We start from the raw sequence: 27,362 nt of genomic DNA on the forward strand, positions 1-27,362 counted from the left end.
AGCCTTTGTCAGTTGCATCCTTTGAAACTATTTTCTCCCATTCCGTAGGTTGTCTTTTTTTTTTTTTTTTTTTTTTATGGTTTCCTTTGCTGTGCAAAATCTTGTCATTTTGATTAGGTTCCACTGGTTTATTTTTGCTTTTATTTCTGTTGCCTTGGGAGACTAACCTAAGAAAACATTTGTACAGTTGATGTCAAAGAATGCTTTTGCCTATATTCTCCTCTAGAAGCTTGATGGTGTCTGGTTTTAAGTTTAAATCTTATAAGCCATTTTGAGTTTATTTTTGTGCATGGTGTGAGGGTGTGGTCTAATTTCATTGATTTACATGTGGCTGTCCAGTTTTCCCAGAACCACTTGCTGAAAAAACTGTCTTTTTCCCATTTTATATTCTTGCCTCCTTTGTCGAAGATTAATTGACTGTAGGTATCTGGCTTTATTTCTGGGTTCTCTATTCTGTTCCATCGGTCTGTATGTCTGTTTTTGTACCAGTACCACTCTGTCTTGATTACTTAGCTTTGTAATATTGCCTGAAATCTGGGACAGTTATGCCTCCTGCTTGGTTTTTGTTCCTCAGCATTGCTGTGGCAATTCTGGGTCTTTCATGATTCCATATAAATTTTTGGATCCTTTGTTCTAATTCTGTGAAAAATATCATAGATAATTTGATAGGGATTGCACTGAATCTGTAGAAACTACTATGAGGTACCACCTCACACCTGTCAGAATGGCCATCATTAATAAGTCAACAAATAACAAGTGTTGGAGAGGGTATTTAGAAAAGGGTACCCTCCTACACTGTTGGTTAAAATGTAAATTGATACAACCACTATGGAAAACACTATGGCAGTACCTCAGAAAACTAAATATAGAATTACCATATGACCCAGAAATCGCACTCTTGGGCATATACCTGGACAAAACTTTCCTTGAAAAAGATACATGCACCTGTATGTTCATTGCAGCACTATTCACAATAGCCAAGACTTGGAAACAACCTAAATGTCCACTGACAGATGAATGGATTAAGAATATGTGGTAATATACACAATGGAATACTATTCAGCCATAAAAAAGAAAAAATAATGCCATTTGCAGAAACATGGATGGAACCAGAGACTTTCATACTAAGTGAAGTAAGTCAGAACGACAAAGACAAATACCATATTATATCACTTATATCTGGAATCTAATGTACAGCACAAATGAACCTTTCCACAGAAAAGCAATGCATGGACTTGGAGAACAGACTTGTGGTTGCCAAGGGGGAGGGGGAGGGAGTGGGATAGACTGGGAATTTGGGGTTAATAGATGCAAACTATTTGCATTTGAAGTGGATAAGCAATGAGCTCCTGCTATAGAGCATAGGGAACTATATCTGATCATTTGTAATATAATATGATGGAGGATAATGTGAGAAAAATAATGTATATATATGTATGTGTGTGTGTGTGCGTGTGACTGGGTCACTTTGCTGTATAGTAGAAAACTGACAGAACACTATAAGCCAAATATAATGGAAAAAGTAAAAGTCATTAAAAAGAAGTGGAGTTCCCGTCATGGTGCAGTGGTTAACGAATCCAACTAGGAAGCATGAAGTTGCAGGTTCAGTCCCTGCCCTTGCTCAGTGGGTTAAGGATCCGGCATTGCCGTGAGCTGTGGTGTGGGTTGCAGACGCGTTGCTGTGGCTCTGGCGTAGGCCAGTGGCTACAGCTCCGATTCGACCCCTAGCCTGGGAACCTCCATATGCCACGGGAGCAGCCCAAGAAAAATGGCAAAAAGACAAAAAAAAAAAAAAAAAGGAGATTACATTGGAAACTTACACAGAGAATAGCTGCATAATAGTGGAGTAAACCCAAAAATTATTTTGTAATGGATTTTTTAAAAGCAAAATCATAGCACTTATAAACCATCTAGCCCAGCCCACTTATATTTTTCAGCATCCAGAAAGCCATGGTAGAACCTAGAAACCAACAGGAGAAGTGGAAACCAACAGAAGACATTAACCTGCTACTGTGCATGTAATAGTTTCAGCAAGCTCCATCTTGGCTTCCTATATTAACAATCTTGACCTATCAGACAAGACCAGCCAATTTCTCTAATTGTCTTAATTGCCTAACAAAATCCAGAAGCAAGTACTACAAGACTGTGGGACTAGCTTGTAAATGCAGGCAAAGTTTTTCCAAATTGTGTCCTATAAAATAGAAACATCAATGAGATACTAGAGGAATCTGGGAAATGGTGAACTATACAAAATCAGCCAAGTTTCCACAGTGCAGGACTTCTTAGGAACTTGATTATGCTAAAAGGCATTGAGATGTCCCAAAAAGGAGATGAAGTATGAAGTACCTTAGACTAGCTATTTGATCTGCTTCTCTCTCTTATAAAAGCCTGCCCCAAGCTGTATACCAGAAGGCAGAGAAGGAAATCTCACAACTGCTGGCTAAGGAATGAACAAAGGGAATTCTCAGAGGGTCTGAGTCACCCATTATGAATACTGGTCTCAATTTCATCTTTAAAGACACTTTTCCAGACAATATTTAATTGTCGGTAAAACCCCATGATATTCTCTGTATAAAGGTGATACTTTTAAAACAATGCAGTAAAACTAAAATGTGAGCGAGAGACCACATACATTCCTAACAGACACTATTGTAAGGCTCATAAATAAACACTCTAAACTTTATTATTCCAAATTTCTTATTTAAAAAAAATAATAATGGGGAGTTCCCATTGTGGTGAAGTGGAAATGAATCTAGCTAGGAACCATGAGGTTGCAGGTTCGATCCCTGGCCTTGCTCAGTGGGTTAAGGATTTGGCATTGCCATGAGATGTGTTGTAGGTCACAGACGAGGCTTGGATTTGACATTGCTGTGGCTGTGGCTGTGGCATAGGCTGGTGGCTATAGCTCCGATTAGACCCCTAGCCTGGGAACCTCCATATGCCATGGGTGCGGCCCTAAAAATAAATAAATAAATAAATAAATAAATAAATAAAATAATTGTAATTCTTAACCACATGGCTAATATGAATTACTTCCTCCTAAATCTCTAAACCTGTCACTCTGAAAGAATAAAGCAAGTGCTCCTGGGACAGCATATCAAGATCTTCAAGGGATGTAGTTTGAATAGTAAACAGTGAATATAATTTTATAAATTTAAATATAAAATGTAATTTCATATTTTGAAAAATCTTAATCTAATTTTTTTACTACAGATTTCCTAGAATTAAGGTTTCATAACTCTTTTTTTTTCCTAGCACAGCTAGACCATTTAGGTCTCAGGTGACGTGAATGGAACCTTGTAGAAAAAAGAAAAAGTCGCTCACTTCTAAGGTCATGGAGCACAGGAGTTAAAGGCAAGTGATTCATTACCATCTCTGTATAAACTAGCTGATTTACCTTATGCAAAAACTTTAATTATCTGAACCTCAAGATTCTTATCTCTAAAATGGGGATAACAAGGATACCTACTCTGCATGATTATTGTAAGGATTAAATGAAAGAAAGAATGTAAAGTACTTAATTAACATATTACCTACTAACACGTTACCCAGCAAAAGTCAGATGTCATTGGAGGCCCCTACCTTCTGGGACAGGAGATACTCAAATGGATTCTCTTATGGTCATGTATAAGGGTATTTTATTTATAATCTTTCCTTAAAAGGAAATGTAGATTTCAAACGTTGAGAGATAGTGATAGAGCTTAAACTCCTGATTTTCTGGTGGTCTCTAAATTCTCCATAAATCCAGCCATTTCTCAAACTTTCTTCCTATCACTATTCATTTGTAATTTCACTGAACACACATTGGAATTAGCCTCCATTCTAGAATAACACAGAAAATTGTCTTAGAATTCTTCTTTTTGTCCAATATTCAGCCCTACAACTTTCAGGACATTAAAGTTATTACTACTTGAATGTTCCTTACTTCCATTGTCTTTGTGTCATTCCAGTTCAGCCAAAATAATTACTTTCCATAATGATGTGTATATATGCCTCTTCTATCTAGTTCAAGAACACACACACACAAAAAATAACAAAATTCACAACTAAAGACTGAACAATCTCCACCCAAATGGACTGGAAACCTTAAAAAAGATACCCTACTCCAGAAGAAAAAGAGGAGGCCACATCAAGAGGTAGGAGGGGCGATTTCGCGATATAAACCCCATACCTCCAGAGTGGGAAGCTCCACAGACTGAAAACTAACTGGTTCACAGAGATTCACCTACAGGAGTGAGAGTTATGAGCCCCACATCAAACCCTCACATGTGGGGATCTGGCACTGGGAGAAAGAGACCCTGGAGCATCTGGCATTGAAGGCCAGTGGGGCTTGTGCGCAGGAGCTCCATGGGACTGGGGGAAACGAAGACCCCATTCTTAAAAGGCACACACAGACTTTCACGTACACTGGGTCTCAGGGCAAAGCAAAGTCTCCATAGGAATCTGGGTCAAACCTGGCTGCAGTTCTTGGAGGACATCCTGGGAGAACAGGGGTGAATGTGGCTTGTTGTGAGGGAAGGACATTGAAGGCAAAGCTCTTGGGAATACTCAGCAGCTGCCTTTCTCTGGAGGTGGCCATTTTGGGAAAATCTGGCCCCACCCCATCAGTCAGCACTGGGAAGCCCCAGGGCAAACAATCCAGGTGGGATTCACAGCCCCGCCCCTCAGTGAAGAGGCTCCCTAAAGACCCCTCAGGCATACAGCTGCCTCTAATCCCAACCAGAGACAAAGCCCCACCCACCAGAGGGATAGGAATCAACTCTACCTACCAGTGGGCAGGTATCAGTCCCTCCCTTCAGGAAGCCTAGAGCAAGCCCCCATACTGACTTCAGCCACAAGGGGGGCAGACACCAGAGGTAAGAGAGGCTACAACTCTATTATCTGTAAAAAGGTCACCACACCAAAAACCTATAAAAATGAAAAGACAGAGAGCTCTAACTCAGATGAGGGAGAAAGGAAAAACCCCAGAAAATCAGCTAAGCGAGGAGGAGATTCTCAGCCTCCAGGAAAGACTTTAGACTGTCGATGCTGAAGATGATGCAAGACATTGGAAATAAACTGGAGGCAAAGATGGATAACTTACAGGAAACACTGAGCAAAGAGATACAAGATTTAAAACTTAAACAAGAAGAGATGCAAAATACAATAACTGAAATAAAAAATTCACTAGAAGCAGCTAACAGCAGAATACAGGAGGCAGAAGAACGAATAAGTGAGGTGGAGGACAGATTAATGGAAATTATGGATGCAGAGCAGAAAAGAGAAAAAAGATTGAAAACAAATGAAGAGAGTCTCAGGGAACTCTGGGACAACATTAAATGCACCAACATCTGTATTATAGGGGTGCCAGAAGGAGAAGAGAGAGAGAAGGGGACAGAAAAAATATTCCAAGAGATGATAGCCAAAAACTTCCCTAACATGGGAAAGGAACCACTCACTCAAATCCAGGAAGCACAACGAGAACCATATAAAATAAACCCAAGGAGGAATATACCGAGACACATATTAATCAAACTGACCAAAATTAAAGACAAAGAGAAAATCTTGAAAGCAGCTAGCGTAAAGAAACAAGTAACATACAAGGGAACCCCAATAAGGTTATCGGCTGATTTTTCAGTAGAAATTCTGCAGGCCAGAAGGGAGTGGCATGATATACTTAACATAATAAAAGGAAAAAACCTCCAACCAAGATTACTCTACCCAGCAAGGCTCTCATTCAGATTTGAAGGAGAAATCAAAACCTTCACAGATAAGCAAAAGTTGAGAGAATTCAGCAACACTAAACCAGCCTTACAACACATACTAAAGGAACTTCTCTAGGCAGAAAAGAAAAGACAGCAACAGGAAACAAAAATTCCACAAATGACAAGGCTCACCAGTAAAGATATATATACAGTAAAGACACAAAATCATCCATGTACAATTATACCATCAAAATCAGAAATCATGAGAAGAGGTGGGTACAAATGCAGGACACTGGAGATGAACTTGCAGTTAAGACAACAACAACTTAAATCAATCTCATATACATATAGACCCTTATATCAAAGCTTCAGAATAACTGCAAACCAAAACTACAATTGATACACAAACAAGGAATCTCTGAAGAAGAAATATATCTCATAGTAAATAAGTGCATAATCCACCATGAAGGGGGTCATTTGACATCATTCTTGGAATGCTGAAGTCTTCTTACATCTGATTCTGATTTCCTCTCCATCAAAGAATTTATGATCATTATAATTAAATAATGCAACTGTACAATTAAATAATACAGTTCTACAATTGTATTATTAATAACTATTTCTCTCCATGGTACAATGTAAGGTCTATAATGTCTTGTTTATCACATCACCTAGAATGGTATAAGGCCTATACTGAAGAATCAATAAGATGTAACAAATTATGAGGACATATTTATATAGTTAACTGTTTTTTAACCAATTTATGCATTTTATATTTTACTTATTTTCAGAGGGTGTATTATTTTTATTATTCTTACCAGTTAAGTTATTCTTTTTATTATGCTATATAAAATATTTAATGGTATATAAGGCTTTCTTCTTTATAAATTTTAGTTGCATAATATACACACTTTTAATATAATGCTAATTTTTAAAGAAAAATTGAAATGTAATAGATAATACTAAATAGTAAAGATGAAAGCCATACAAAGTGGGATAAAGTATAGAATAAATTTCTTATTTGTCTCAGCATATTTTCCATTCCAGTTCTCCAGAGGGAGTCACTTAATCTGTTTCTTAAGATCCATGATATAATAATCTGTGTGAATGTAATTGTGTTTAAGTATATATATTTTATTCTATAAAAAAATAAAAAATTTTAAAAAAGAACATATACACACATTAAAAAGGGCGTGGAATAGCCAAGATGAAAAAAACTTTCCACTGGGAGTTTCCATTGTGGCTCAGTGGTTAACGAACTCAACTAACATCCACGAGGATGCCGGTTTGATTCCTGGCATAGCTCAGTGGGTTAAGTAAGGATCCGGCATTGCTGTGAAGTGTGGTGTAGGTTGCAGATGAGGCTCACATCCTGCGTTGCTGTGGCTGTGGCTGGTGGCTACAGCTCCGATTCAACCCCTAGCCTGGGAACCTCCATGTGTTGAGGGTATGGCCCCTGCAAAAAAAAAAAAGACAAAAAGACAAAAAAAAAAAAAAACACTCTCCCCAGTGCCTTTACATTCAAGGCTGCATCAGTGAACACCATAATTAAAACTTCCTGGACTTTCCTTGTGGCTCACAGCATAACCACTCAGCGTTTTTTCTACTGTTGCTATGTCTCAGCCCCTGGCTCAGGAACTTCTGTATGCCACAGATGTGGCCACTTAAAAAACAAAACAAAACAAAAACATCCTAATAGCTTTCCATTTTTTAAAACCATGTTTCAAGTTATGCAAATTTTCCAGTGGGCTCAAACATTCTCTCCATAAAAAGCGACATTTTGAGGAATAAGATGTGTCTGATTTGTTTTTATAATAGAAAAATAACAAAGTCTATATAAATTTGTTTTTCTTTATTTTAGGTTACATAATGTTATTAAAACCATTTTGAATCATGTGCCTTTTATATCACATGTAGGAATCACTTGCCAGAATTAGGAAACTCCTATGAAAAGCACCTATGTCAAAAAATATAGTTAATGGTATTTGGAAATTTGGCTTCGAATGGGGCCAGAAAATTATTTATTTTTATATAAAACATATGCTTACAAATGTACTTTTTTTTTTTTTTAAACAGCTATACCTGCAGCATATGGAAGTTCTCAGGCTAAGGAGTTGATTTGGAGCTGCAGAAACAAGGTTATCCCACAGCCAAGCAACACTGGCTCCAAGATGCATCTACGACCTACACCACAACTTACTGCAAAGCAGGATCCTTAACCCACTTAGTGAGGCCAGCGATTAAACCTGTATCCTCATGGAGACTACATCGGGTCCTTCACCCGCTGAGCCACAATGGGAACTCCAGTGTACATTTTGAAAATGCATACTTTATAAATAGTATCATTAAAACTAATACGTATGCCTCAAAAGGAGAGGAAACACATCTGCCTTCTCTTTCCGCCTTGACTTTGAAAAGAAATTTATTTCTCAAAGATTACAATTAAGACCAAGTATAAATTTGTTTTAATTTATATTGAAGCCACTGCTGGAAACAATAGCAAAAGTCAAAAATCCAAACTGAAAAAGTTATTTATGACACAGCTACATTCAGAAATCACTCGGCAGAGCTTCTGTGCCTGCCCACCTGCACCTTTATTAAGTGTCCTAGCTTAATAAATCTATTTCTTGACTATCAAAAAAAATCACTCATCTTGAATCCCTTAGTTCATTCATTTACTGAAAGCATTTATCTATCTCTTTCTATGTGTCCCACATAAAGATGAATATGATGGGATGTTGGCCGTGAGAAGTTTACCACTTCATATGAAGACAAATATGTAAATAAAGCATTATAATCCATTGTGCTAGATATAATATAAATAAATTCAAGCATGAATGGGAGTACAGAAGAGTAAGTAAATAGCAGATGAAAAGATTCTCTATTTTTCCTAAGGAGAGGAAAAGTCATATTAATATATTCACTGGATTCCACATTAAACTGAGGAAATGAAAAGATTTTAATTTGATTCACATTAAACTATAACTTTAAACTTTGGTTATAGGGTTTAATTAACATGAAAAGAACATCTACCTAGCTGTGATTCAATAATTCCTGTGTTCTTACTGAGACTTCCCTCAGTTCTTACCTGACTTCATTTAACCTCTGGTGTTCTTGCCACCACACTTGCTTGTGCTGTTTTATTAGTGTTTGTTCTTTAGATATCTTTGAAGTCTGCACTGCTTTTCTGATCTAGAGTTAGAAGAACAAAAGAGGAGCAATTTCAAAGCTTTTCAAAAGTGTTTTCCACAATAAAAATATCTAAATATTCTTTTTCAATCCTATTCATGCACATTCTAATACTAGCATCTTTCTAAAGAATGGTAAAGCAATTATATTTTCCATATGTACAATAAATAACACCTTAATTTATCCAGCCCCAGAAAAACTTGTGAGGGTACTCCTTGTATTTTTTTATCTTTTTACATATCTTCCTTATCAGGCATCATAGGCATCATTATTTCTGTTTTACAGATGAGGATAGTGAAGTTCAGAGAGATTAAAAGACTTGGTCAAGACCATCAAGCTTGTAAACATCAGAATCACACAGAACCTTGGTGTTCAGATTGGTTTTATGTGATACTTCAGCACAGGATAGGAAAACATAAGTTACTAAGAGGCCTACCTTTAGTCCCAGCTTCAGCACCTACTAGAAATGACTTTGAACTATATATACTATCTTAATCTTTGTATTCCATGACTTTATAAATAATTTTATTTTAGGCAAATATTTATTTGAAGGTACTAAACAAAGAAATAATGAAAAATCAGGTACCACTGAAAAGCAGATTCTCAATTAAGTTTAAAATTTCCCCCAACTTTATGGTTTTTAAAAAATGTAGTATGTAATTCATGCTTTTGAGTTTTCTTGAGCCACGCCAAGCCTAGGTCTGTTGCCTTAAGATCTACTCTTGGCCATATGCCTTGTATGCCCCACATCAGAGAGCAGCCTGTGTTTCTCAGACACCTCTATCAACTGCCTTCCATTTGGGCTCAGCCAGATAAAGATATAGGTGGTGATGGAAAGGAGAAGACAAAGGATTTCTCACCCCTCCTGCCTTCTCTACTCTCAGAGGGGATCTCCACAAGCATCTGCATCTTCTCCATTGCTCCAACCTTTCTTGACCATTCTACTATCTCTTGGTAGCCTCAGCCTATGGGATATGCTACATTCTTGCTTTTTCTAAATTTCCCTCTGACCCAGAAATGCTGTTTTAGTCCCTGTATCGGTTCACAGTACTCTGGCTTCTCAGATCCATCACCTGTGTAATTAAATACCCCTCTACTCTAAATCCTTAAGAGGAGTCTGTTTCCTGGTTGGACTCTGATTGACACTCATGTGTATGCTGAACTTGTATATTTCATATTAATATATTTAAATACCTACAAAAGTGATAATCGCAATCAGTAACTTGATGAAATATGCATATTGTGTATTTTCTCTGCCACTAGACTACTAGTACCCTGAGATATTTAGCAGATCAATACTGAAGGTATAAAAATTTCAGAAGTCTTGGGAGTTCCCCGGTGGCTCAGAGGATTATTAAGGATTTGCACTATCAATGTTCCCGTCGTGGCACAGTGGAAACGAACTTGACTAGTATCCATGAGGACGTGGGTTCCATTCCTGGCCTTGCTGAGTGGGTCAAGGATTCAGTGTTGCCGTAAGCTGTAGTGTAAGTCTCAGACATGGCTCGGATCCTGTGTTGCTATGGCTGTGGAGTAGGCCATCAGCTGCAGCTCTGATTTGACCCTAGCCTGGGAACTTCCACATGCCATGAGTGCAGCCCTAAAAAGCAAAAAAAAAAAAGGATTGGCGTTGTTATAGCTGTGGTGCTTAGGTCACTGCTGTGGTGCAGGCTTGATCCCCGGCCCAGGAACTTCCACATGCTGCAGGTGCAGCCAAAAAACAATAAAATCTTTAGAAGTCCTAAAAAGACTCTTCACAATGCATGCTATTTCTACTCATCATTCTCTGATTAATTTAACCTTGAGCTTATCTTTTTTGCTCTTCTGATTACTGATTCAAAATCAGGGGTATTAGAAAACAAACATTATTTACAAAAGCACAAAGTCAAAGTGAAACCTTTTCTTAAGATCGCTAAATTATGAAATTTAGGAGAAAAGTACATTTAAATCAGAACAGGACATTGCAGGAAAACGTTCAGCAATCTATTTCACTAAAAAATTAAAGTACATATACACTGTTTCTAAAATCAGAAACTGTAGTGTTTGAAGAATGCCTAAAACTCATTCCAACTATTTGCCTTCTATACTTTGCAAAGTTTGTTGCAGCAGGCACAACTTTTAAAATTAGATTTTTTTGACATATTTGGTCCATATTGCACAAAAAATTAAAACACATTGGTGAAAGATGTGGACACATTTTTATAGCTTAAAAAAATCAATGCTGCTGCCTTTGGGGCCAGGGATAGACCAATTAAGTAGACTATAAAAGTGAAAATAAAGCTACTATTTTTCTCTAGACACTCCCAATATTTTGCAGAACATCCCAACTTTTTTTTAATAAATTCATTCATTGACTCTACTTCTATCCTCAGGCCAAAAATAAAGTCTTTAAAAAAACAAAAAGATTTAAATTTGTATCTTTATCAATAGAGTTACTTCTTGGTGATTCCCATTCATTTTGCTAAGCAATAAGCCATTTGAAATCAATATTTAAGTTGGATAATAATTTCTTCAGAATACTGATGGATTAAAAATAATAAAAGTAACGCATTCATAAAATAACCAGAAACTAGAGGTTTCCTAGGGGGGTCATTATGATGATCCAAGATAATAATAAACCCTAAATAGACACCTTGAAATACCATAAAGCTCTTTGGGCCAGATGAATCATCTTTAGATATAAACAACAATAATTAAGAGTTTCCATCATGGCTCAGCAAGTTAAGAAACCGACTTGTACGCATGAAAATATGGTTCCATCCCTGGCCTCAGGTGTTGCTGCGAGCTGCTGTGCAGGGTGCAGATGTGGCTCAGATCTGGCATTGCTATGGCTATGGTATAGGTCACAGATGTGGTTCAAATCTGGAGTTGCTGTGGCTGTGGAGTAGGCCAGCAGCTGCAGCTCCAATTTGACTCCTAGCCTGGGAACTTCCATATGCCATAGGTGTGGCCCTAAAAATAAATAAATAATAAAGAAAATAAATAAATAAATAAACAATGATAATTAGTGGACAATTTAAAGGTTGGTTACCTGTACTTATGTCAAAATTCACTGAGATGTACACTTAAGATTTGTGTTCTTCACTGTATGTAGTTATACCTCAATAAAGAACTGTCAAAATAAAATTTTTTATAAACTACACTAAAATGCAATTCCTCAGCTATCAGGTTTGGCAAAAACACAAATGTTTTAACAAAATACTATGTGAGGCTATAGGAAAACTTACATTGCTGGTGGGAATACAAAATGATGCAACCCAGTCATAGAAGGGGATTCAGACTTTCATATGGATTTACCCTTTGACCTAGCAATCTTACCTATAGAAATCTATTTGAAAACCATATTGGCAAAAGTGTAAAAGATAAATGAACAAAGCTACTCATTGCAGCACTATTTATAATAGAAAAAGACAAGCACAGAAATTCTGTCAATAAGTGTTCTTGCCAAAATAAATTGAACTTTGAATCTGATCAAGTCTCTAGATACAACTACCAATTACTAGAAATACAAGAGAGAGAAATCATGTTTAATGACCCTGCCAGGATGTAATCAGTAAAACCCAGACTGTAAGAATCATAAAGGATAAACACTACAATTTCCTCAAAAAGTAAAATATAAGAATGCAAAAGGATGGATGAGAAAACCTAAAAAAAAATCAATTATAATATATGGATATTATTTAGATACTAATTTGAATAAACTTCAAGGAAAAAAACTTGGAGACAATCAGGGAAATTTAACACTGACTGATTATTTGAAATTATTAAAAAATTATTAACTTTTTTTGGGCCACACTCACAGCATGTGGAAGTTCCTGGGCCAGGGATCAAACTCATGCCACAGTTGCAGCAAAGCTAGATCCTTAACCTGCTGAACCACAAGGGAACTTCTAAGAAATTATTAACATTTTAATAGTAATAGTGTTTCCAAGTTTGGGGTTTTATAGTCCTAACATTTTAGAGATAGATGATGTAATATTTATGGTGAATACTATGATGTCTAAGATTTGTCTCAAAATAATCTGCTGTAGAGGAAAGTTGTAGGTGGGAGTACAGAGGAAACAATGGCCAAGAGTTGTTCATAGGTGGAGCTGGATAATGCTATGTGGAGATTAATGATATCATTCACTCTAATTTTGCATATGCTTGCAATTTTCCATAATATAATATTTAAAAAAAAGAATTAGTAGATGGATTACTTGAGTTGGACAAGAAGAAAAATTCATTCTTGCTAAGCAAAAAATTAAAAATCACTGTAAAGATCTCTTTTGTACTTAAATTTGGAGTGCATCATTAACATACAATGTACCAGTGATTAGTCTCAATTTTCAGCAAAAATCTATTATTCGGCTTCAGGATTAGTCTCAGCCTTTGAAGGACCACAGTGTCTTATATGGAATCCCAGAACTTGTGCATGATCAGTTACACAGCAGTTACATAGGTGACTGTCACATCTGTTCAGTATAACAATACCAGTGACACAAATCAGGCAAATCCTCTGCATTTATTGGTTTTTGTGTTTTTTGCTGGTTTTGTTTGTTTGTTTGTTTGTTTTTTTAGGGATGCACCTGTGGCATACCGAAGTGCCCAGGCTAGGGGTTGACTCAGAGCTATATCACCAGCCTACACCACAGCCACAGCAGCAACACCTCTGAGACCTATGCCGCAGCTCACAGGAATGTAGCATCCTTAACCCATTGAGAGAGGCCAGGGATTGAACCCATATCCTCAGGGATACAGGGTTCATAACCCGCTTAGCCACAATGGGAATTCCCTGAACTTATTAATTAAAAATATTTATTGTTAATTTTTTCCAAATACAGCTAAGTATTCTAGATGTAACGATGCAAAAATCTTATGTGCTTTAAATGTTAACATTCTTCAGTTTAAGTATATTTACATTTTATGCTCCATAGTAAAGTGCTATAATAATTAACAATGACTGTTAAATCTGTCAATTTCCTGTGCAAAAAAATGAGCACATTTAATTAGTAAAATAAATAGGGAACTGACTGATAATACAAATATTCAAAGAGAATGTGTTAACTACATAACATTAGGAAGAATAAAATATTATTCTTCAGCCAACACATATTTTATAAAAAATTAAGTAATAAGAAAGGATAACAGAGACAATACTATCATAATTCTATTTAGTATAGGCTGTTTGATATTTTAGCATTCACAACATCAAACAAAATAAACTTTAAGAATTGCATTTAATTTTCAGGTATCTAATTCCATTTAAGCCATGAGTCTTTCAAGAAAAAGTCCTATTGAGAATTGTTCACATCTTACAAGAACAAATTAAAAGCGAAATGTCAACTTGATATCTCTAAATTAAATGAGAAGGGAAGACTCCAAAAATCATGAAACAACATTCGCAATACATTCTCCTAACCAGATATAATAAAAAATGAAAATTATATAAAAGAAAGAAGACTATTAGAAAATGGTGAGGTATCCAGTTCACATTTTGTTCTTACTGACCAAAATTCAAAACAACAGATATTACAAAAATGCTTTAAAGGGCCTATTTTGGCTGTGCCTGTGGCATGCAGAAGTTCTTGGGCCAGGGATCAAACCTGTGCCACAACAGTGACCAGAGCCACAGCAGTGACAATGCTAGATCCTTAACCACCAGTCCACCAGGGAACTCCAAAAGGAAAATTCTTTATTATTGTGCATCTATGGAGACTAAAAATAGAAGCAAAAACTTGTCAAAATGATCACTAGAGACTGAACCATTTTTAGTAGTCAAAGGCAAGAGGTTTTTTGAGATTTGCCAAGCTATGAATCTCAGATACCAAGTTATTTCTAGAAAATACGTAACTAAAAAGCTTCTACATGAATTATGTCCTATAAACAAAAAGGTTATTGATTTATTTAAAATGTCAGTTGAGAGTGATCATCTGTTTAACCTCACAAATGTTTAACATAGTGACCAGAGAAGCAATCTGGTAGCTGACAGTACTGATTATTGCTCCCGTACTTAATGTCAAACTTTAAAAATCACATTAATAATTTAAAATTTTAAATATGTTTATGGTTTGATAACAATTCTATCATCAAAGAGAAATGAACTTTGAGGAAATACTAATTTTAACATTCAGTGATTCCACATTCATCCAAAAGGTGCATCTGGATAGAGGAATAGATGAAAGGGCAGATGGACAAACAGAGAGACCAACAGATACATAGATAATATTAGGAATATATATATATATATATGAGAATATATATGTATAGTCAGCCCTTGAACTACACAGGTTTGAACTGCATGGGTCCACTTTTATGTGTATGTTTTTTCACTTAATACTGTAGTATTACACAATCCACAGTTGGTCAAATCTGAGGTTGCAGAACCTCTGATATGGGGCAAACTCAGATTCACAGAGAGGGAAGATTAAGAGGGCTGACTTTAAGTTATACATGGATTTTTCTCCCGGCAGACAATCAGCTCTTCTAACCATGAATTGCTCAAGAGTCAAAAGAGTGTAGACAAAATATTTGTGGTAGCATCTTTATTACAAGAACTAAAGAACTAAAAAAATTCGTACTTTTTGGCCTAGACATTTCAGTCATAGGGATTTATCTAAGGAAGATGTATAGGCATGAAGATATTTACAAAAGCATAGTTTCCAGTATCACAAAATTGGATATAATATAAATATCCAAAAATTGGGATGTGATAAGGTATACATCTTTTTATATTTGGAGTACTCATCACTCCTCTTTTTGATTGGCTAATTCTTATTGTCATTGAGATCCCAATTCAATGTCACTTTCTTAGAAAAGCCTTCCCACCCAGTTAGGACCAAGTCCTGCTTTTGTACACAAGACAGCATTTTTTACTGTAGCATTATACTTAATATACTTTTATTTCAGGGCTTATTTGATAAACACTGGCTTCTCTCCTCCCTCTCTCCTGAAAATAATACACCCCATGAGAGTAGGGGTTATATTCTGTTCACCAGTGAATCTTCAAGGCACATAAAAAATACTCATTTATGTATATATATGTATAGATGATGTATATACAATGGATCAGCATAGAAGTCAGATATGAAAATAGTTTTATTAGGATGATAGTTGCATAAGTGATTTTTCCCATAAAATTTGTTTGAATGTTCTGCTAACATTAAATTAATTTAAAGTTATATCTGAAACAAATAAGGCCCTACTTTTTAAGTGGTGTTCTTAGTTTAAGGGGACACAGCTCATGGATATATGATAATTTCTTCAGAAGAGGGTATCAAACATGCCTTGAAATCATGACAGTTGCCTTTTAAAAAGATATTAATAATAAAAAGCTATGTAAAACTAATATAACACAAAAATATTAAACACAAAGGAAAGCTTGTAAATATGCTGCTTTGCCAAATCAGATTTTTAATGCAACCAAGCAATGAAAATGCTATTTATAACATACTCTATTATCTGCATAAGAAGGAAACATATTGCATGAGTAATCCTAAACCCATCCATGGTCCTAAAACACTATTTACAATCACTTGCACAAAAAACCTCTTTGAAATCTAGTCCAGGTTCATCTTTTCTTAGATCAGGGCAAAAATGAAACTCTAGAAAAGAGAAGCCCCTGAGGTATATTTTGTATGGTACTGCAGAAGGAGCTTTAAATCAGATGATAATCCAGGGCTGGCATTTACTAGCAATTTTTATTTTTTTTAGATTATGTTAGAAATTGTGGAAAGCTAATGAAATAGCTATGTTTCTAAAAATAAAGTTGAATTCAGGCCTCATGGAATTGTTAATAACATTGGATGAGTAATCATGTAAACTACAAAGCACAGTGTCTGAGAGCATTCAAGAAATGTTACTATTCACTATTATCAATAGTTGGAAGGGAGTTCGCATCGTGGCTCAGTGGTTTAATGAATCTGACTAGTATCCATAAGGACGCAGGTTTGATTCCTGGCCTTGCTCAGCAGGTTAAGGATCCAGTGTTGCCATGAGCTGTGGTGCGGCTCAGATCCCACATTGCTGTGGCTGTGGTGCAGGCCAGCAGCTACAGTTCAGATTTGACCCCTAAGCCTGGGAACCTCCACATGCCACAAACAAGGCCCTAAAAAGACAAAAAAAAAAAAAAAAAAGAAAAAAAAGTTGGAAGATTTTCAAAGCCTATTTAGAAGGCTATTTATTTTCACATTTACATTGTAAATATCATTTTACTTCTTAGCAATTTAATTTTCCAAAAGTAGAAAACACACACACACACACAACTACTAACCTTTAGCTCTGCAGAGGCAGAAGCTAATCTTTTTGCTTCTGTTAATGCCTGCAGCTGTTGATAGTCTACTGGTTTATACTTGGTGCTTCTTATTTCATTTTTCATACAAAGTACCAGATTACCTGTTTTTCATCAAAAACATAAAATGACAAATAGTATTATGCTATTGGAAGTCAAAGTAGAGTTATGGCAACATGTTGACTACAGGTCTTATTTTTAAATATTTTTCAGCAAACAGGTGAAGTAATAAATTACAACATTCAAAGTGTATTTGTACCTCTATCTCTGGAAATTTAAAAAAAATCACCACTATACTTCTTGCATGAAAGTACTTCTAAAAGGGCATAAGAGGAATATTTTTACCTGAGTTAATATGTGAGAATTTTAGAAAATTGCATTCTTAAGATATAAAGTGTGGCCATTCTTTTTATTTAAAAAGTGTTAGTCATCAACTGTGAATATTTAAGTATTGCATTATTATTAACAAAATTAAGTAAACAATTTTTTTAATTTATAGCTGCATTTGTAACTTAGGAAAATTGAAATAATTAAATTAAATATGAAAAAAGTTTGAAACTGAAAGCTAAAAAATGTAAAAGGCCAGATAAGATTAGAATGGTATAAAATGTTTGGGTTGCCATTCTCCATCCAAATATATAAAATGTCCTATTTTAGCATGATATTAACTATTTTGATAAAATAAAACATAGGTCAAGGCTACTCTAAGGCTAAGTAGCATGAAGTATAATAACCTGAGTTATTCAAGCAAAAAATTGACTTTGCCTCAATGATGTGAAAAATTACCTTGTGCCATGTAAAACGACTAAGATTTGTTATGCATATCATGGGTCACATCACTAGAAGAAGGCACCAAAGGATTTAAGGATAAACACAGTGAAGGAAAGAATGGTTGGCTGAACCACTGTAACGGAACTAGAGGAATCTTAATTGTGACCAAAATATGAATTTTCTAATACTAAAATTTTGAAAACCAACATCCCAATTTTATATCACTCATAATCCACCATAAATCATAAAACAGGCTTAGAAGTAGAAAAAAATACCTGAGCTATCATTTCTTTGATTTGTCATGAATGATTGGTCTCTTTTATTCATGTTTTCCATATCTGTCAAGAAAACAAAAGACAGCTAAAATTGCATAATATTATTTTAAAACTGTTTTAAAGACATGCTCATTGCAGTGATTTTTTTATATATTTTTTATTTTCCCACTGTACAGCAAGGGGATCAAGTTATCCTTACATGTATACATTACAATTACATTTTTTTCCCCACCCTTTGTTCTGTTGCAACATGAGTATCTAGACAAAGTTCTCAATGCTACTCAGCAGGATCTCCTTGTAAATCTATTCTAAGTTGTGTCTGATAAGCCCAAGCTCCCAATCCCTCCCACTCCCTCCCCCTCCCATCAGGCAGCCACAAGTCTTTTCTCCAAGTCTATGATTTTCTTTTCTGAGGAGATGTTCATTTATGCTGGATATTAGATTCCAGTTGCAGTGATTTTTAAAATAAGGTCCAGCACTAAGTGCCATGACTCTTTGTATTTAATTTTAATTTTAATTTTTTAAAAATATTTTTGACTTAAAATGCTGTATTAGTTACAAATGTACAGCAAAGTGAATCAGTTATACATTATATATATATATATATATATATATATATATCCATTTTTCCCATATCGGTTATTACAGAATATTGAGTAGATTTCCCAATCATCATATTTTATTAAAATTTGTTTTTCTTTACTCCAAGAAGCCTCTTCTGTTAATTTTTTCCCTTTGTGCTTTCCCTGCTCTCGGTCTCTCCTTCCAAACTCTGACCTCTTACTCCCTCTCTCTTGGATTGTTCTGGTGAGTGGTAAATATGTTGTGATTTGAAAATTGGTGTTTTTTTGTTTTGGGCTGCAGCATGCAGAGGCTTGATATGGGATCTAGGTTCCCAGACCAGGGAATGAACCCAGGCTGCAGCTGTGAAAGTACTAGGTCCTAACCACTAGACCATCAGGGAACTCCTCCCAAATTATGCACATCTTATCCTGAGTTGTTAGGAGGAAAGAAACTACATAAATTAAAGAATAAAGCTGCTAGCCAAATGACTTACTATCTCTTTTCAGGAATACAACACTTGCAGCAGACAGGGGGATGTGTCTACCTCTGGAAAGTACTTGCTGCTCAGCTGTCACCTCCTTAGAGTTAGACTCAGTGGCGGAGAACAGCCTCCCCCAAAGACACACCATTGCTGAGGCAGCCTAATGACAGAGGCAAGGATGTAAAGACCCAGCAGTTTGGGCTCAATGCAGGATTCTTTGATGGGCAATATTTGCTCCAGTGATCCCTTCAGGGTTGAACCATACTTTGTTGGATCTGCATTGAAATTAACATTTTTGGAGTTCCTGTCATGGCTCAGTTGTTAACAAATCCGACTAAGAACCATGAGGTTGTGGGTTCGATCCATGGCCTCGCTCAGTGGGTTAAGGATCTGGCGTTGCTGTGAGCTGTGGTGTAGGTTGCAGACACGTCTCGGATCCCTCATTGCTGTGGCTCTGGTGTAGCCTTACGGCTACAGCTCCGATTCGACCCCTAGCCTGGGAACCTCCATATGCCATGGGAGCAGCCCAAGAAATGGCAAAAGAAAAAAAAAAAAAAAAAAAAAGAAAGAAATCAACATTTTTATTTGCTTGATCTTGCTTCCTTCTTCCTTTCACAGGTATGGATCCCTGATAAGTATCTAGCACCTCAAACTCTACCTCAGCACACACTTCCTAAGACCCCCAACCGGCAATAGCACTAACTGAACAGAGCTGAATCTTTTTAGGACATCTCCAGGGCAAGAGAGTAGTCGAGGGGTTCCTTAATAACAGTACACATTTTGCGTACACTTTTGTTCTATATCTATTAGGTCTAAATACCCATGTATAGTGGTCTTTGCAGCAACCTAAGTCATAAATGGAAGAGAAAGTAGTTCAAGTACATGATTTTTGGAAACTACCAAGTTTCTGAGATCATGGTGATTACCCACCAGCTTTAGGAATATTGAGATAAACTCTAGTGTCTAATTTCTCTAGAGTCTCTGACAAGGAATTTTTGTTATAAGCCTTTAATAATGTTGATAATCCTTGTTGTCTGATTTCTAATCACATCCATATCCTATCCATTAAGATTCATCTTCTTTCTTGGAGTTCCTGTTGTGGCTCAGTGGTTACAAACCGACTAGTATCCATCAGGATGCAGGTTCGATTCCTGGCCCTGCTCATTACTTGGGCTTGTGGCTCAGATTTGGCGTTGCTGTGGCTGTGGCTACAGCTCCAATACGACCTCTAGCCTGGAACTTCAACGTGCCATGGGTGCAGCCCTAAAAAAAGAATAAAGCTTCTTCTTCATTCTAGAAGATTTTGCACATCCAATCCATTTACCTGTGCTGCCTCAAGCCCCCATCACCCCCTGCCTGAATGAGAGCAGCAGTGGTTCTTTGTATCCTTGCAGTGTATTCTCCACACAGCAGCCCAAGTAACCTCTTAAAAATAGTATCCAAACTTCTCTAAATGGCCTACAAGACTCTGCTGACCTTGCCCTTGGTCAGCTCTCCACTCTCATCTCAGTTACTTTCCAACCTGGCTTTTCTAGTTCTTAAATATACCAAGTTCATTTTTTTTTTTTTTTTTTTTTTTTTTTTTGCTTTTTAGGGTCGAACCCACGGCATAAGGAGATTCCCAGGCTAGGGGTCGATCAGAGCTACAGCTGCTGGCCCAAACCACAGCCGTGTCAGATCCAAGCTGCATCTGCGACCTACACCACAGCTCACCAACACTGGATCCTTAGCCCACTGAGCAAGGCCCGGGATCGAACCCACAACCTAATGGTTCCTAGTCAAATTCGTTTCCACTGCACCATGAGGGGAACTCCACTAAACATACCAAGTTCATTCTGATTTAAGGCCTTGCCACTTGAAATTCCCTCAGCCTTAAAGAAATTTCCTTCTTTTTACCTGGTTGGTTCCTACTCAACCTTTAGTTTAACCAACATTGTCACCTTCTCAGAGAGATTTAACCAGGCTTGGTTAAATGTAAATAAGGGGAGACCCCCTTGTTTCTCATCCAATTCTTTTATTTTCCATGATGATTTGTGTCAGTCTTTACATTTGCCTGTTTACCGATCTGACCCCTGCCTCCCTCCATCTTTTTTCTTTTCATGGCCGCACCTGCAGCATATGGAAGTTCCCAGACTAGGGGTTGAATCAGAGCTTCAGCTGCTGGCCAGCAGCACAGCCACAGCAAATTCAAGCAGCACCTGTGACCTATGCCATAGTTCACAGCAACGCCAGATCCTAAACCTACTGAGCAAGGGCAGGGATCAAACCTGAATCCTCATGAAGACGAGTCGGATCCTTAACCCACTGAGCCACAATGCGAACTCCTTTTTTTCTTATTTCTGATTGCATCCTGAGTAGAAAATGCTCAATAAGTTTAACTTGAGGAGGAGTTCCTACTGACTAGTATCCATGAGGACATGGGTTCGACCCCTGGTCTTGCTCAGTGGGTTAAGGATCCAGCACTGCCACAAGCTGCAGCATATGTGGCAGATGTGGCTCTGATTTGACTGCTAGTCAGGGAACTTCCATATGCCGCAGGTGTACTCCCCCCAAAAAAGCAAAAAATAGCATTATTTGAGGAGGTGAATAAAAGGTAATTGGTGGTAGCAGGGTATCTTCTAGCTGCCCCCCCACCAAAGAACTATAATAACAGCTCCTAAATTCATACTATAGCCACCCTTGCCAACAATAACATTTCAGTTCTTAAAAATCTGCTTTGACAGCATAGCCAACAGACAGGAATGGCAAGTTTAAATGCCCTCGGGGGCCATTCACTAAGTTAAATGAGAGAAGTGACAAGATACACAACTATAGGGAGTACAGAAAACATGGAAAATTAAAGAGCACTCCATGCTCAAAGATAATCAAATATATATTTTTCTTTTCTTTTTTTTTTTTTTTAAACACAGGTACTAGACAGATAAAGCACGCTCTGAAACATTCATGCTGCGTTCAGCAGCCAGTTCCTGAGCTCTGACCGATTCCACCAAACCTCCAGTTTTCCTTTAATTCTCCCACACATAACCGACAGCCCAGGTTTGCATGTCCACCCAGGAAAGACCTCACCCATTCTCCACGTGATTGGTTTTAGTCTCTCTTCCCAGGAAAGCCCAGCTCTTTTAGATTTGGGACCGATTTTCCTTGGGATTTAGATTGCCAGATTGAGGCTCTGAGTTTTGTAGATTGCCTTGGTCTACCACTATTTAATTTATTCCTCCTGGTTTTCTGGGGAAAATCATGAAGGCCACACCATGTCTCTCTACCAGAGGGGAGCAGAATTTGCTGCCCTCAAAATGTGTCTCTTTGGAATATTATTTTTAAATGGTTATTTACTATGAAATAGACTGAGAAACACTCTGAAACCAAAGAGAATTACCTTTTTGTAAGAAACATCTATCTCTGCAAGGGAAATCTCCAATTGTCTCTCTCACTGTACCTAGAAGAAGAGGATGGCCAAATCCCTAGACACTCTTACCAATGAAGAAATCAGTGACTTAAATCCGCACAACAGCCTTTCCCCCCTTTGATTGTGCTTTTCCTGGTAACCTCCCATAACTGACTTTCCCAGCATTAACATTCTCTTTTGTCTTTAGCTGAGGATGGTATTTAAGATAGGGCTTCAGTCATTTTGACAAGTTACTCAGTTTTCTTGGGTCTCTCCCATGTCTCTATGTTATTAAACTTTTGTGTGATTTTCTCTTGTTAATCTGTCTCATGTCAATTTAATTTTTAGACCAGCCAAAAGATTCTAAAAGAGCAGAGGAAAATTTCTTCCTCCCCACCACTATATGGCTCAAATTTTAATTACAAACATGGTGAAATAAAATTTGTATTTGATGGCAAGACAAGAAAAAAATTTATTAGAGTATAGTTGATTTACAGTAATGTGCCAATTTCTGTTATACAGCAAAGTGACCAAGTCATACATATACACACATTCCTTTTCTTATATTATCTTCCATCTTGATCTATCCCAAGAGACTAGAAATAGTTTCCTGTGCTATATAGTAGGACCTCATTGCTTAACCATCCTAAATGTAATAGTTTGCATTTACTAACCCCAAACTCCCAATCCATCCATCCCACTCCCTTCTCCATCCCCCTTGGCAACCACAAATCTGTTCTCTATGTCTGTGAGTCTGTTTGTATTTTGTAGATACATTCATTTGTGTCATATATTAGATTCCATGTATAAGTGATATCATATGGCTTCTGTCTCTGACTTAGGTCACTTAGTATGATAATCTCTAGTTGCATCCATGTTGTTGCAAATGGCATTATTTCAATTTTTTTAATATATAAGGATTTTTATTTTTTTCCATTATAGCCGACTGTCAATTTTATACTGTGATCTGTCAATTTTATACTGTACAGCAAGGTGACCCATTTACAACACATGTATACATTCTTTTTTCTCACATTATCATTATCATGCTCCATCACAAGTGACTAGACATAGTTCCCAGTGCTACACAGCAGGATCTAATTGCTAATCCATTCCAAAGGCAATAGTCTGCATCTATTAACCCTAAGCTCCCCATCCATCCCACTCCTTCCCCCTCCCCCCTGACAACCACAAGTCTATTCTCAAAGTCCATGATTTTCTTTTATGTGGAAAGGTTCATTTGTGCCTTATATTAGATTCCAGATATAAGCAATATCATATGGTATTTTTCTTTCTCTTTCTGACTTACTTCACTCAGTATGAGAGTCTCAAGTTCCATCCATGTTGCTGCTAATAGCATTATTTCATTCTTTTTTGTGGCTGAGTAGTATTCCATTATATGTGTATGTGGCGTGTATATATATATGTAGTGCATGTATACATATGTAGCATAAGCACACACATGTGTGTATATATATTATACATGTATATTTTATATATGTGTAATATATAATTATATATTGTATATACTACATCTATTACTTTACCTACATCTTAATCTGTTCATCTGTCAATGGATATTTATTTTAGGTTGTTTCCATGTCTTGGCTATTGTGAATAGTGCTGCTATGAACATGTGGGTGTATGTAGCTTTTTGAATTATAGTTTTGTCTGGGTATATGCCCAGGAGTGGGACTGCTGGATCATATGGTAGCTCTATTTTTAGTTTTCTGAGGAACCTCCATACTGTTCTCCACAGTTACTGGACCAATTTACCTTCCAACCAACAGTGTAAGAGGGTTCCCTTTTCTCCACACCCTCTTTAGCATTTGTTATTTGTAGACTTATCAATGATGGCCATTCTGACTGGTATGGCATGGTACCTCATTATAGTTGCATTTCTCTAGTAGTTAGTGACGTTGAACATTTTTTTCATGTGCCTACTGATCTCTATGTCTTACTTGGAGAAACGTCCATTTAGGTCTTCCAATTGGGATGTTTGCTTTTTGTTATTGGGTTATATGAGTTGTTTGTATATTTTGGAGATTAAGCTCCAAGACAAGAAAAATTTTTTAAAAAATTTTGTCAGCCCACTTAGGCCTCCTCCCTCCTCTTTAGAGTAGATTGTGTATCTGCATTAACCAGACCTCCTCAGGATATAACTTTTCTCCTTAATCATGTAAAGGGTTATGATGACCCACTATTGGTTTTGTAAGTGAAGATCTGGATTATGTCAACTGTCATTTGATGTATAACTCTTAGTCTCAAAAACATATAATTGTGCTTTGACCTCTAACCAGAGGAATAGCCCTCTGAGCGTTTTGAAAGACTGTCTCCCATGTTATAATCCTCAGGATGGCTCAAATAAAATTTTCCATTTCTTTCTTAGATTGACTGTTAACTGTTTTTTTTTTTAATGGACATATGCATGGTATAGCTGGCAGGATGTCAGAGATATCCTGGAGTTTACCCCAAGTTAAGACTTGGTGCCACCATGGACCCATTGATCCCCGCCAGTGTCTCTGTACTCCTTAGGAGTGCCAGTGAGTTCTCCCAATAACCAGTTCTCATTGCTTTTAAGTGATGATCATAAAAACTGTATGTGAGTTCTTTTTACTAAAGACTTGGAGTCTTAAGAGTATGGAGGTATTTCCCAGGCAGGGGCCTAGAGGGATTGGGGTAGGAGACTCAGGGAAAATGGTTGGGTTTGTTAAATTTGGCTTAAATTGAAGAAAAACAAAAACAAGTTGATAGAGGTTCTGAATAGACTTTGATAATGAAATGAGAGACTGAATTATTCATCTCCAAAGAACAAGGGGCATTTGCTCCTTTCAACCACAAAGTGTTCTCATATGATACAGAACCTAGCAGGAGTGTCCAAGGATTAATTCTCCTGATTTGCAGTGGTCTTACAGGGGAATGCTTCTACAACCATTAAGTTAATACTGCTCTTCCAGGGACACATGAGATAAAGAATGATCAGCCAGTGCAGTGAGCACCTATGGTAGTTTTAGACTGTCAGAGGTAAAAACTGAGACACATAAAATGAACTAACTCAAAGGTAACCCTTTGGGTGCCAGACTCAGAAGCAGCACATAGCCGATCCACCACACTGTCCTCAGAAAGTTGTTCAGATGATATATCATATGCAAAGCAGGCTCCCAAATTCATCGTGGGAAACTGTGCCTCAAAGAGGAAATAGCTCCCATGTAAACAGCCACCTAGGGGAATAACAGCAGGGTTTATATATGTTTGCAAGTACTTACTTAGTTGAGAATTTAAGTGAAATGGAGCAAGACCCTATGAGGCCTTCCCAGGATAGAACCTCACCCCTCCATGTCCTCTGCCTGCCTCTGTACAAAAAACTTTAGCCAAAGAATAAATTTAATAAGAGAAATGAGAAAATGCAGAGGCAAAGGAAAGCAATCAAACAGGACAACATAATAATAGTTTAGTCATTAAAGTCAAGGACCTTTAGTTCCTCTTCAAGGGCTATGGATAATATTCTGAGCATATCTTTTGAGCTGTTTTGCTGAAACTAAAACCCCTACCAGGTGGAAGAAATTAACTACATGATGACCAGACTGTAGCCATGACATAAGCTGCTACAATTTCAAGACCTGACCTCAAGGAAATGGGAACAAATTGACCCTAGAACTGGCAATTAACTGAATTTAAAGCAAACAAGATAATGCTGATCAGACCACTGCATGACCAACTTCAAGATGACCATCAGAGGTGACTGTGGTATTCTGTATGCAACCTCTTCCCTCTACCTATAAGTGTTTGGCAGTGGGGAGGTGGCCTTTGGACATTAGTCTGCTTTTTTCCCTGGTTGCCAGCCTCTGGAATAAAGCATAATTTCCTTTCTACCAACATTTGCCTCTTGAGTATTGGCTTTTAAGTGGCAAGCAGCTCAGATCTGAGTTCTGTAAGAAAAGGAAATCTTTCCCTGAAATGGCCAAGATAGGGTTCTTTTGGTACTCTCAAAGTGATTTTTGTATACACAGTTAGAGAAAGCTAGCAGAAGTTAAGTTTTTTCCACATCACTGTCTTGGGTCTTTGCCTGCAGGGTCTACTGGAAACAAGAAAAGTAAGAATTTTCCTCCTTTCTAAAATTAGGTTAGCAGGAGAAAATATTTTTTAGGACTAGATCCTTGGATCCTTTGAATTAGAAAAACTTCTAAATTGTTAAAAATATTAGAAAGCTATCATCTTTTTTTTTTTTTTCCTTTTTGGCCATACCTGAGACATGCAGATTTTTTTGCACCAGGGATCAAACCCACACCACTACAGCGACTTGCACAGCAGTGACAGCACCAGATCCCAACCTGAGAGGCCACCAAGGAACTCACAAAAAGTTATCATCTTAAAACATTGTACCTATTTAAATTGTTATATAGAAGTACCCAAAGTCTTCAAAATTCTAAAATAGCCTCATTGGAGGGTTTGTTATAGAAGGCCAATTAAAGATTAAAGATAGATAACTACAACAAACAAAAAAACCTTCAAGAATGAAGTAACTACTGCTCCTCTCTATCCTCCCTTGAGTCCTCATTCTAGTAATCATCTGTCTGAATTGCCGTTCCACTCTGAAGAGACTATCAGTTGGTTACCTATAGAAATGGGACCATGTGAGGCTATAGGTGAGCCTCTCTGATCAAAGGCCAAACTCAGGGCTATAGTTTAAGAATATCCAAGGAGGATCCTCAAAATTTTTGTAAATGGATTATTGAGATAGGAG

General features: G+C 37.0%; 1 protein-coding gene across 6 annotated transcripts in view; it reads right to left on the reverse strand.

The window, feature by feature from the left end:
• Positions 1-27,362, reverse strand: part of CCDC148 (coiled-coil domain containing 148) — a 370,013-nt gene that overhangs the window by 267,626 nt on the left and 75,025 nt on the right. For 4 of the 6 annotated variants that reach the window (XR_014830487.1, XR_014830488.1, XM_021076459.2 and 1 more), the window contains 3 exons: positions 18,189-18,251; positions 17,125-17,246; positions 8,773-8,876 (listed from right to left, as the gene is read on the reverse strand). Coding sequence is in view for 3 of the 6 variants with exons in the window: in XM_021076459.2 (XP_020932118.1) it covers positions 8,773-8,876; positions 17,125-17,246; positions 18,189-18,251 (289 nt within the window). In the remaining 3 variants the exon portion in view is untranslated. The remainder of the gene's footprint in view (positions 1-8,772; positions 8,877-17,124; positions 17,247-18,188; positions 18,252-27,362) is intronic. The other 2 variants (XR_014830489.1, XM_085001195.1) reach the window with 1 other exon arrangement.

This window comes from Sus scrofa, chromosome 15, assembly GCF_054392235.1.
Source record: "Sus scrofa isolate SSC_HxYL_T2T_F1_AM1 chromosome 15, Sscrofa_HxYL_maternal_Yorkshire_Landrace_v2.0, whole genome shotgun sequence".
Taxonomy (NCBI): Eukaryota; Metazoa; Chordata; class Mammalia; order Artiodactyla; family Suidae; genus Sus; species Sus scrofa.